Consider the following 12,085-nt stretch of genomic DNA (forward strand, 5'->3'; position numbering starts at 1 on the left):
TGTGATCACATTGTTCGAAATGCATCGCGCTAATATATCACGTAGTCCTGATAATCTTCGTCTTCTTATTACACTATCGAAGTTTATCAAAGGGACGAATTGCTTTTAATCTTAATGAGGTAAATAGCTGTAACGTTTCATTACTGACTAGTTTGATATCAACTTTAAACAAAAATTTATTGAATCATTAACCTACAGTTTATATCATAATCATGTACGGTTATTATCATTTTGTGATTGATTATATGTACATATTTGTTTAACTATGAACAAAATATCAATACTGTTATTATTTGAAACAAGAGCTTACTGGATCACATCTGTACAATGGTTCACAATATTCTTCCAGGGTACTTAAAAATTTTAGATTATTTTTAGCTTCATTTGTATAATCCATTACTTTAGATTCTAGTTTAAGCCATCTCTGAAAAATACATTAATAGAATTTTCAATTAAATATCAGTAACCAAATAAATATGGTTTTAATCGGGAGAAAGTAAACAATGAGTAATATTTTGATGATAGTCAACCTTATACAATTTAGTGAAACCGTCTTTCGAACAATCACTGAATAGAAATACGGAAGTTGTACGTAGTGCATATGTTGTTTCTGAAATGAAGTTATTGGATATTACAAACTTGAAGGAAAATAATATTTATAGGTCATGTTGATGAGTGCAAATGTGTCTTCATGAAGTGAGATGAAAGGTGAACATGAAATTATCTACCGATTCATCCCGTTGAAATTATCCTGCGTGGTTATTATACTGTTAGAAAAAAATCTTAAGATGTTCAATCTGAAGACACTTGTTGGATAACAAAATTTTGGGAATCAAACTGTCTATACTTTTAATACAAGACATCGATATGTAATACAAATTTTTACCTAATAGTAGTTCAGAATTTATGTAGTGCGGATTTTCCAGAGGTTTTATTCTCATGGTGTTCGTAAAGGCGCTGATATGAAATGCACTAAGTTATTTCCAGTTGTTCATAAAATTTTATATGCCATCGCTCTCCTGATATACAACGTTTCATCAATCTCATAAAGTTAATAGTTTACATTTAACGAAAGATTAGATTCATTAAAGCTACCGATCTTGACTTATCTGTACAAACGAACCTGGTCCTTTTCAATGGGGGGATCATTTGAATTCAAACAGCAAAACCAAGTAAAGAATTAGTCTTAAACAAAAAAATTAGTATCAGAACCGATTCAGTGTAAATGCATAGTAAATCTACGAAAAAAAGAGTCGATTTAATTCCTACAGTGAGTTGTAGCTGAAAATCGCAACAATAGCAACATACTACATCATAGAAAAGCATTCATTTATGCTAGACTTTATTTTTGTTATTTATTCAGCTTATGATTACTAGATCTGAATGAAGTCTAATTATTTCTTTTTAAGCAATAATTATCCAGGTGATGCAATGGTTCTGAAACTGATTAGTAAACCATGTGATTAGTTCTTTCCTAATCGTAGACAATATTTGAAATTTGCCTTTATTAAATTTCAGTGCCTAAATGACATGTTACTAGGATGTAATGGAATGCTTAGAGAAATTTCAACACTTTATACACCAACAAAAGCTGTAAAGTGGTGAATTAGATTAAACGCTCAAACTTTGTTGAGATAAGGTAAATCTAATTGAACTCGAACTGTTTGAATAAATTTATCGTTCTGAAAAACAGAATACACTCAAAACTAAAACAGTTTCACAGAAAAACCTTTTGGGAACAATCATGAAAAGTACTTAATCAGCAGAAATTACGGAAGCTAACTGATAATCTTTTGCTTTGTTTGTTAGAAATTGGAAAATTTACAAAGTCAAAAATTTTGTAGTATCTAACTTTGACTAATGAACAATTGAAGGTTGAAAGTATACCAAATACAATCTTGCAGTTATGCTTATTCATTTCTTCGAAGATTGCATTGAATGTGATCATTTGTCTTCGCCAATATTCTAACTCTATCCGGGGGCCGGTGTTATCAGATTCTTTTCTGATTTGATCAGCAATAACCATTACCTTATGTGGATAATAAAATGAGTGAGAATATTACATAAATATACATTTCGTAAACATGATGACAAAATATTTGGGTGATATGTTGTTACTGTTCCCATTGAGAACAGACGAACGGACAGGCAGATGATCTACTAGAAGTGTAACCCCGACTTGAATAATAGGCGAATTACATTCATTTTATATTTATCTCCGTCGAATTGTTTAAATAAATCGGCAAATCTAAGTTGCAAGTCGAAAGAGCTCTGTTATCAAAAGTAAAGTACAAATTATCGTCCGTTTTTTTAATAGGATATATCTACAAAATTTGTTGAAATAGCATGTTGACAATCAATTCACGATGTTCAATAGGTTAAAGCTAGATATCAACGCTGTCGGATCCAGGCTCAGTGGTCTATAAGTTAGGCGTTGGATTTCCGCGTGCATGGCCTTTGATGCGTACTGCTGAGGAGTCCCATACTAGGAATATGTTTTCAGTGGTGGTCTAGCGAAGATCAGTTAGTGCTTTAAACTGTGAAAGCTCTACAGTCTCCATAATTATTCTCTACTAGTTATATTATGTTGAATAAATTAGGCATTTTTGACAATTCCCGAAAATGAATATAATTAAAGCCTCTGTTTAATTAGAAAGTTTGTGGATATTTAATCAAAAGTAATTAGGAATAACTTTTCTTACATGCGAAACTGATTAGAGTAGGGAGAAGATAAGTCATTAATGTCATAGGATATTTTTCGAATATAGATCATTTCACTGTGGGCTGTCTTTCATAGCTGGATATCAACTCTTGTTACTGGTATTTATGTAATCGGCAAAGATATTGTACTACACAAAATAAACAATATTCTGTATTAACAATGGCTTTCAACATTAAGGTTGATAATATACATCTGTTAATCTCTAACCTGAGATTAACAGATCTTATTTTGAAGCTATGAACTAGGTCTAGAGAGATATCTTGACCAAACTAGTAGTTAAATATTAGTTTCTAGACTAATTCTGCACAAAACGTACCAACCAGTTAACATCAAAACTATCTATATACATCTGCTTAGAACAAAATTACGTCTCTTATTGATTCGTTCGCAGATTTTTTGAGTTGTTGATAAACTGAAGCCAGGGTTCCTAGCAGATTCCTATCAATTTATTTATTATATATTTGTATGAATGGCTTTTCATGAATTTATAATCGAACGTCTTTGCTCTCTTTTTCAGTGTACTCTCCAAAGACAATCAACAGTGAATTCTTTCAGTGCAAATTATATTGAAATCAATGATATTACTTTGCAATTTATACATCATCACGGTTAAGTTTTTCATACGGATAGATTCTTGGGAAGTATAACAAACCAATGATAATTTCTGTAAATTCATGATTGAATTCATAAGTCAATTGGAGCTAGACCACCATGGAAAATCCGGAAGCACTGGATGACCGTTTTGTCCCTAGTGTGGGACTCCTAAGCAGTGCGCATCCTCCATTGGATGCTGGTTCAGTGGTCTAGACGTTATGCGTTCGCGCAAGCGACCGATAGGTCCTGAGTTCGAATCCCTCAGGGCGGGGTCGTGGATGCGCACCGTTGAGTAGTCCCACATCAAGACAAAACGGCCATACAGTGCTTCCGGGTTTTCCATGGGTGTCTAGCTTCAAATGACTCATGAATCAACTATAAAATTACTAAAAATCTCCATAAACCTCCTTCTCATGATAATTTTTTGATTAAATTAACGTTATCTATGCTTAAAAAATAATGTTGCTTTTGTGTTTAATATCATTTACAGACGACTTTTTATCAACCATAGTTAACAAATCAAACAACTTGAGGGTTGAAAATAATAGAACGATATTTTAATGGTCATAATCACTTAAAGTTAACTGTAAATACAAGCCATTTTTACGACTAAGCGGCTTCTTTTGTTATACACCCTCAATCCAGCTCTTAGATTGAGTTCAAAGCCTAGAATTCCTTTAGAAAATTTTCCATCACACAAACTACTGCATGCTACCTAAGAGTCAATGGTTTCATCAACAGTTTGGAGCTCAAAATAAGGAATAAATAACTTTTCAACACCATCTGCTCTGTGTGTGATTCCATCTTCAAGCCAACCAAAACTTGAACGTTATCCAAGATATTCCACTAAAAATTAGAAAAAATATATCCGTTACACACTTGCTCTAGTTGATTAATCCAAGACTCAGCATAGATTTCTAATTCCTTTACCATGTCAGGATTGACTACAGATGATATTCTTTTAGTATCGAGTGTCGACTGGATTTTTTCGATTAATTTGTTTTGAAAAGATCTAAAGTGAAACTAGGGTTGAAAAAAAAAGGAAAAACAAAGAAAACTGTCCACGGTAATTTTTGGACAATGTGGAAAATAGTTAACTGTTGTAAAAAAAATTGAAATAAATGATTACTTAGTTTTTTATTCCACCAATTATAAACGTACATACATCAACATCAGGCGAAAGATCAAGAGTTTTGTTCGCAAAGTGAATAGTGTCAAGTTCATGAAGGTAAACTCTGACATCATTTAAATTCAAAAACCATTAAATTAGACGTAAGTAAATTCTAAATTTCCATTACTTGGATGTTTTAAGTTTGTTGTTAATGAACAATAATACTTTGATAAGCATAATAACAATGTATTTCCTAACACATCGATGGGAAGATTCAAACAAACAATACTAAGTGAATGTATTTCATATTTTTAAAACTGACTTTATAAGACAGTGAATCACTTATTTACAGTACGCTCAGACATATTTACGTTATCCCATGAATAGTACTCAGGTCAGTTAGTGATCAATAAACATATTGAAATAGAATCAATATTGACATACTTATACCTACGAGGGTGATTAAAGATGGATATATGTATCATGATGTGGCGAAGATTTCAATAGAGTTAATAACTCTATAATAAAGGGAAATATGTGTACAAAAACTCAACATCTACAAAACAAGTTGTTATTCACTTGAACAGAAATCCTCATAGCTCTCTTTCATCTAGAATTTTGTACTGATTTTGCTTAGAAAAACAGTGAAGACTTCACGATTAAACTGCCCACTTAAGAGCACTCAATTTCAACCAGTAAATTTTTACTAGCTTTTAACTGTTTTAGATTTAAGAGTCATAACATACATCCAGTGTAAGTCAGCTTTACGTTCATCACAGTCGTACTTCTTTATTACCAAGCCAAAGATTATCAGATACTGAGAAATAATGGAACCACTACACTGTTATTTAGATCTGATTTTAATAACGACAGATTGTACAATATCTGTCATAGTAAGCCTAGCCTAGGGAACGAACTTAAATCAGAATGTTCACATGTTTGATGCCAAAAAGACGCTGGATGCCGATAAAGTTAAAGTTCTGTTTCTTGTTTTTCATATCCATTTATACAAAAGATAATAAACGTGAAACTCAACTCGAGTGATCATTATTTAAGCAAGTTATATAATTCATATCAACTTTTTACAAATGATCCTGAATGTTTTTCCAACTACTTAGTGTAACTATCTCTTAGTTTGATGAAGAGTTTTATTTGAAATGGATATTCTGACCAGACTGGATTTAAATTACACTACATTGGATGTGAACTATATCCTGAATTGGAAACTTGCTACTTTCCCAATAAGCTAAATGAAATGCATTAGAACTGTTACATTTTTCTAAATATCAATGTGAAATAAATAGATAAGATACAAGAAAAATATGTATGCATATAAAATTTAAAATCGACTTTCTTAACACAACCGAAAAACGTCTCGTCAACGTGATGAGTTACAAATAATTAAACTGGGTTTTTCACGAAACATTTTTTATCGCTTAAGTTGATTACCAAAGATATGCCTTGTCTGCATACTGAAAGGCCCTAAGTCCAAGTTGAAGATCTCCAGTTCACTGCCTTCGAGTATTTGGAATTTAATAAAAAATTATTCACCTTCAATTGTGTTAACTGATTTTTGACTTCAGTATTATTGTACTATTTAAAATATGATTTACTCATAAAAGAATAAAATAGAAAAATGTGAACTTTCTTAAACTGTTTTAAACCTGAGGAATTAGTTTGGTGCACAGTTTCTCGCCTATTAAAGCCTTTTCCAGGTTCTATTCCTCACTTTATGTGAACACTTATGTCATACAGACTATTATGAAATTAGTTAAATTTGATAGCGATGCACTTTATTGTAGTAGAATTTTCAAATAAAAACTTAAGACGAAGTACAGATATAACTGCTTAAAATTCATTGACCAATTTTAGATGATCAGATGATTACTCGGATTTGGTTATAACTCAGAGATTGCCTAGGTGAATCAGGTAACTGGTTTAAAATAAATAATGTATAAAAATTACTCTGTTTTCCAGGAATTCCGATGTTTCCTTGAGAATTTTCACAAATTTTTTGGTATATTCAACTAAATCCAACTTTTGTACGTCTATTGGAACTGTCTTCTCCACGAAGACTTTGTTTGGAATTGCTTGAAGCTGTGGTAACATCAAGGAATCGAGTAGGTTTCCAAACGCATTCAAAAAGTCCTTGGCTAAGTCTGTTGTCAGAAAATTCACTTCCTAAAAAAACAATGACAATGAATGGTTTATAGTAGGGAGAAGTAAAGAGTCGTATATATAAGAACTTTAGACAGCAAATACGTAATTACCCTTTAAATGGCATATTTGCCTAATATGAAGTTCGAGTAACGATAAAATTCAGCAGTATTTAATTATAACCAAATGTATCTCAAAGGGCAGTGATAAAAAATAAATATTCAAATAAAATGAGAAAACCGCCAGTTATAAAATCTCTATTTAACAACGATTTCGAATCCACTTAATATGTTTCAGCTCCTTTAGTTCCTTTCTGGTTCAACATGAATTCATGTATATTGTTTATTATAAAGTCATGAGTAGAAATTAATTTAAGAATTTCCCTCAATCGGTCAAACATATACAATTTACATCCTGGAACATAAGTTCTTCGGTCCAGGTTCTCATACCTGATCAGGACAGCAAGATGAAATCACCAAAATTAACAATGAGTTACCGTAGTATTAACGTAAAGGAAAGAGTGTAATTCGAAAAATAATGGACCCGGTGAAGAAAAGATATAGAAGAATCCTAGAATTAAGTATCTAAGGGGAGACAAAAAGTGAATTTATCTGCCCCATTGCAATCCATTGTCTACAATTATTACTTACGATAATTGTGAGGACTCAAAATAGGTAATCTGCACCTAGCCACATGGCTCATTCAAACAGTTGGTCACTGAATGAAATGATGATAAGTCTTATTCTGACAGCTTATAGCTTTTTTCCAACTTATTTAAACTAACAATGCGTCAGTAAGTAGGTTTTCGAGTACAAGTAGCACATGTAAAAGCCAGTTTAATCGATGAAGATTCAGAATCTCTTGAATTAACTTATTATCTTTGCTTAGTGAAATTGTATAACTTCAGCGTTGTTTACTCTGTAACCCTGAAATGTTTGAATCAAATGATGGTGCTTAAGTAAGTAGCCTTCACATGATCTATGTACTCTCTTAGTATGCCTTTTAATCACAAACAGTATCACAAAACTTTCGACCCATGGAGTAAAAGTCGAGAAATACAACTATGATCGTGCATCAGTAGGTAAGTCTGTGCTCTAAGACTTAACGAAGGGTGAATCTGCAGTCAATATATCCACATCCAGGCCTGAAATGAGCGAGATTTCACCAAGTTTGCAGTCCACAGACCCCAGATCAGCCTTGGAGGATTATTGAGGACAATATTTTGGACACTACATAACTCAATGTCACTTTGGTTATCACACATTGAAACAATCAGCTATCAAGGCTAGTAAAATGGGTAGTATCCAGCTCCAAGACTGTCAAGCTTACTGCTAAAATTGTGATACCAGTATGTTCCGCTGCTCTACTTTGCTTCAGACAAGTTAAAGTCATTCCACCTTGGCTGAGGATGAGAGGCGCTAACTTTAATCTCACATTGCGGGAGATACCAGGGTAGCTGGAGAAAAGTTAAACTGTTCTTTGAAGTATCCCACCCATCGTTCCAAATTTCTGTCCAGTGAGCAAATTGTAATCTTATCTTTTCCGGTGATAGTCTCACTAACACCTGGATTATTATTACCTGATAGCATCATATTTATATCACTGCAACGAAAATGCTGGTTGCAGTTAGAAAGTGAATACAATGTGTAGCTAAAGTCATATCTGATATCCATGTTTGAGCTGTCATAAATGTATTTTCCAAAGCTGTGCCAATAACGAAATCTTAGGGCATTCAGGAATGTCGCAAACTCGTTTAAATTCAAATTCCATACATCTCATCACCAGATAAAAAACATTCGAATATCCAAACAATGAAAGAGATAACAAGAATTCGGACAATAAACGTTGATTACCACTTCTGATTTTTTCAAAGATTATTTTTTACTGTGTGTAGGTATATCAGACAATATATATGTCCAAGATTTCTCCTCAGATCAATGACAGATGATATCTGAGTTAAAGTAAAATAAGGGTTAAGTGGGAAAGATATCAAGTGAACAGTGAATAAAAACTGAAATGCAACTAACTTAGTTGCCTAAAGCAGTTTTCACCTAACTATCAGAAATGTTCGACTAAATGTACCAAAACCAAATCCAGCAAAGTAGATTTTCATAAAAATACTCACAGATTTTAAATTGTACAGAAACTCAACCTGAGAAATATCAAGAAATGTGAAGTTGTTTGATAAAACAGACTTTTTGTCTTAAACCCTCAAGTAACTCACGGTCTGTTTTCAAACCTTTGAACCCAAAACGCTTTTTTTGTAGTCTCTCCCACAATGGCCACTGATTTTTGATCCAGATAACTATTGTCTGTAACCTCAACAAATTTTAAAATTTTCTGCCTTATTACAAAGCAGGGCGCGGTTCCTTCATTCGAATACTTTACATACTTTACAAAAGAATATCCCCCGAGTTTTGGCAGAAGTCTTAGTTCTAGCTCAAAATAATTACGTTACAGATACTAAAATCCACCAATCCTCTTACTGTTTCTTAAGACAAGCATATATTATGCATTATAAATGTGTAACAAATGAGCAAAACGTTTTTACTATTCCAACAAGCCTCCGACATTGTTGTGACAGTTTTGCATCATAAAAGTAATTTCACTGTAGTTTCAGACCACTCTAACACGTTAGTCACACCTTATCGCAATAGATGGATTAGTGAATATTGAACAGATCAAAATGACGATACATTTGAAAGACAGCCTTTTTTTATGTCTTTAAAACATTTCTAGTAGGGATTTTATTTAGCCACTGATTAAATATCCAAAAACAATTTTAAATTTGCAAAGATTAATATAGTTTCGACTGAGATCGATTAGAAAGCCCAAATAAAATGTTCATTACTTTCCAGTGTGTGGGGAAGTACTACTTAGTTTGGGTGATTCGACGATTTAAGAATCCTAGAATATCAGGAAATGAGACAGATTTAAAAGCTGAATTAAGCTATCAGAGCTCAAATTGCCGTTCATAGCGTTTATTGAATACGTTCAGAAATTTAATTTAGATCGTAAAACGTTTATTCCCTTTCGTTTCGTACAAAACCCTTACTCGATTTAACTAAAATTTGTAAATGTTTGTGGTCAACTAAATCCTACAACAAATCCTTATTTATCATCTACTGGTCACTAATACTTTGGGAGGTTTAGATTTTACATTTTGTGCTATTTAGCTTAAAATCTAAGTTGATTCGCTTCTTATAACTGTCCATGCCCTTGAAAGATCTTTCTCGTGTTTTAATATCTCAAGTAGATATATTTCTATGAAAGCGCAACGGAAATATGTTAAAGTATAATTCTTTACGCTTTCAACTCGATCGAAGTTAACAGATTTTATTGATGATCGTCACCTTTTTTATGAGTAAAACCACGCCGTACTCACAGACTCGGTCAGTATTAAACGAGAAAGATATGGTAATATCCACAGAACATATGCACCTAGTAAAGCGGATAACTGAACAATGAAGTTACCGTCTTCTCAATAATGAATCGATTACGTCTCTCTCCAAAGATGAGCAGTAATAAGTTGTAAGAGACAGACTAAGAAAGTAAATGTTTAAACAATAACAAAAAGTAATTTTCCAAAATAATCTTGACTGAATATTTCGTAGTGGGATTCAACTCGTAACTTGGTTAACCACTGATATTATTATTAACAAAGCCGTCATTTACTATACACATATGGTGATGCACCTTAGTTTCAAAGTCTGAAATAAAATATCAATTGACAATAAATCTTCTACCCTTTTGCCTTTTCTTCTGTTACACTCAAGTAATCGCATACAGACAGATGACTAGCATGACCATGTGTTACAAATAGAACGATATTCTTTGACGTTTGATAGTCAGAAATATTTATCTGTTTATCAAGGGCGTCAAGGATTATTAATGTATAAGCTTTCCTCATGCACGTAAACCTAAACAGGAACCATGCTGAAGGAAAATGAGGTAAACTTGGGAGAAGAATGTTACAAACCCCTAAAGATGCCCAAATATAGTCAAAAACAAAGAGAAACTGAAGTAAAGTCTTTGCTTTTCTTGAAATAAAAGGACTCACTTTAGACTATCAGGAATAGAGAAAAGTGAAAGGACATAACAATCATGAAGAGAATTTAAGCGATCTTCATGAAATAACCATGGTTAATAGGCTTGAATTTTTTACTATTTCTTCTGCCTAAATATGTCGAAGTCTCTTTAAAAGTCTAAAAGCATGGTTTACAAACCCTTGTAAAATCGGTTCCGTAAAATATTTTACAAAGTAACTTGTTAAATGAAAAAAAACCGAATGCCACTCTCGAAAATAAACAAAATTATTAGCAAACAGTACTTTTGAAATGTTCTCAGCTGTTATTCGAAGTTCTGCATTGACTTTTGTAAAGACAGCACACGAACCGAGTTTATATGCATCAGCCACTGTAGATACAACAACACGCGGTCTAGCTGGGACCAGTGAACGTGAGAAAACACCAATCCTTTCATTAACATCTAAAGATGATAAAACTTATTGAGCGCAAGCTACCTGATTTTTCAGACTTAAGACCAATAAACAAAGCTTTCATACCTTCGGGATCGAAGAAAGATTTTATTAAATACACCTAATTGTAAGAACATCAATGAATTTACTTGTTCACCATCTAAAATACATTCCAAAACATAGCTTTTATCAATTTTAAAGTGTAGAGAAATTTTTTCGAAGATGAAGTAGAATCTGCTGTCGACTAAAGATTTTCTGAGTTCACGATCCAAACATTTTATTTCCTTAACATATCATGTATATACATGACAAACATAAGCTTACGGGTTTATCTTGCACAAAATCACTAACATTGGATGCATTCACTCGGATCTCTTTATATCCACAACTTTCAGATAACATATGAATTAGAATAATATAACTGGCACTATTTTGTAAATTTAAATTTATAAACGTTTTCGTTTCCAATTCAATCGAATTTTTGGATCATAAAAACAAACCACACCAATATCAAAAGTCTGAAAACCCATACTTTATTAGATATGAAAAACAGGATTCGGGTGACTTGAAATGTCATTAAAATTGTAACATAAAGAACAGTGTTTAGTTAAGTAACTACTTGAAGTACTACATATTCTCAATATTGTGTGGCATTGAATATGTTAGAAAAGTAAATATTTCTGTGCTTTCCTGATCCAATACCGTCTCTATAGATACTTTTGTGGACACTATCATACTTAACAAGTCTCTTATTTGCATCAAAAATTTTATTTGGATTATCAACCATAATTGACAGTGATAGGAATTTCAGTCACGGGTAAATATTATATGCGTTAGTGTATATTATAATTTCACCCTTTTAAGGTTTCTCATAAGCTAAGCAACTTAAGAATTGCTAGTTAACTGACGAAACAGAGACACGTTCATGCACACAAATCAGTGGAGGCAGAGGAGCGAACAATGAGGCATCTAGGGGCAACATGGTGAGGATGCCCCAGGTACTGTAGTTTGACAACACTTTACC

General features: G+C 32.7%; 1 protein-coding gene across 1 annotated transcript in view; it reads right to left on the reverse strand.

Moving 5' to 3' along the window:
- Window positions 1–11,463, reverse strand: part of Smp_165820 (putative dynein heavy chain) — a gene marked incomplete at both ends in the record, with an annotated part of 95,771 nt that extends 84,308 nt beyond the window's left edge. The window contains 7 exons of the mRNA XM_018789135.1: window positions 311–424; window positions 1,853–2,029; window positions 4,196–4,339; window positions 6,393–6,608; window positions 10,915–11,072; window positions 11,107–11,182; window positions 11,386–11,463. Coding sequence (XP_018654608.1) covers window positions 311–424; window positions 1,853–2,029; window positions 4,196–4,339; window positions 6,393–6,608; window positions 10,915–11,072; window positions 11,107–11,182; window positions 11,386–11,463 — 963 coding nt within the window. The remainder of the gene's footprint in view (window positions 1–310; window positions 425–1,852; window positions 2,030–4,195; window positions 4,340–6,392; window positions 6,609–10,914; window positions 11,073–11,106; window positions 11,183–11,385) is intronic.
- Between the last annotated feature and the right edge of the window lie 622 nt (window positions 11,464–12,085).

Source organism: Schistosoma mansoni, chromosome W (assembly GCF_000237925.1).
Source record: "Schistosoma mansoni strain Puerto Rico chromosome W, complete genome".
In the NCBI taxonomy this organism is placed as follows: domain Eukaryota; kingdom Metazoa; phylum Platyhelminthes; class Trematoda; order Strigeidida; family Schistosomatidae; genus Schistosoma; species Schistosoma mansoni.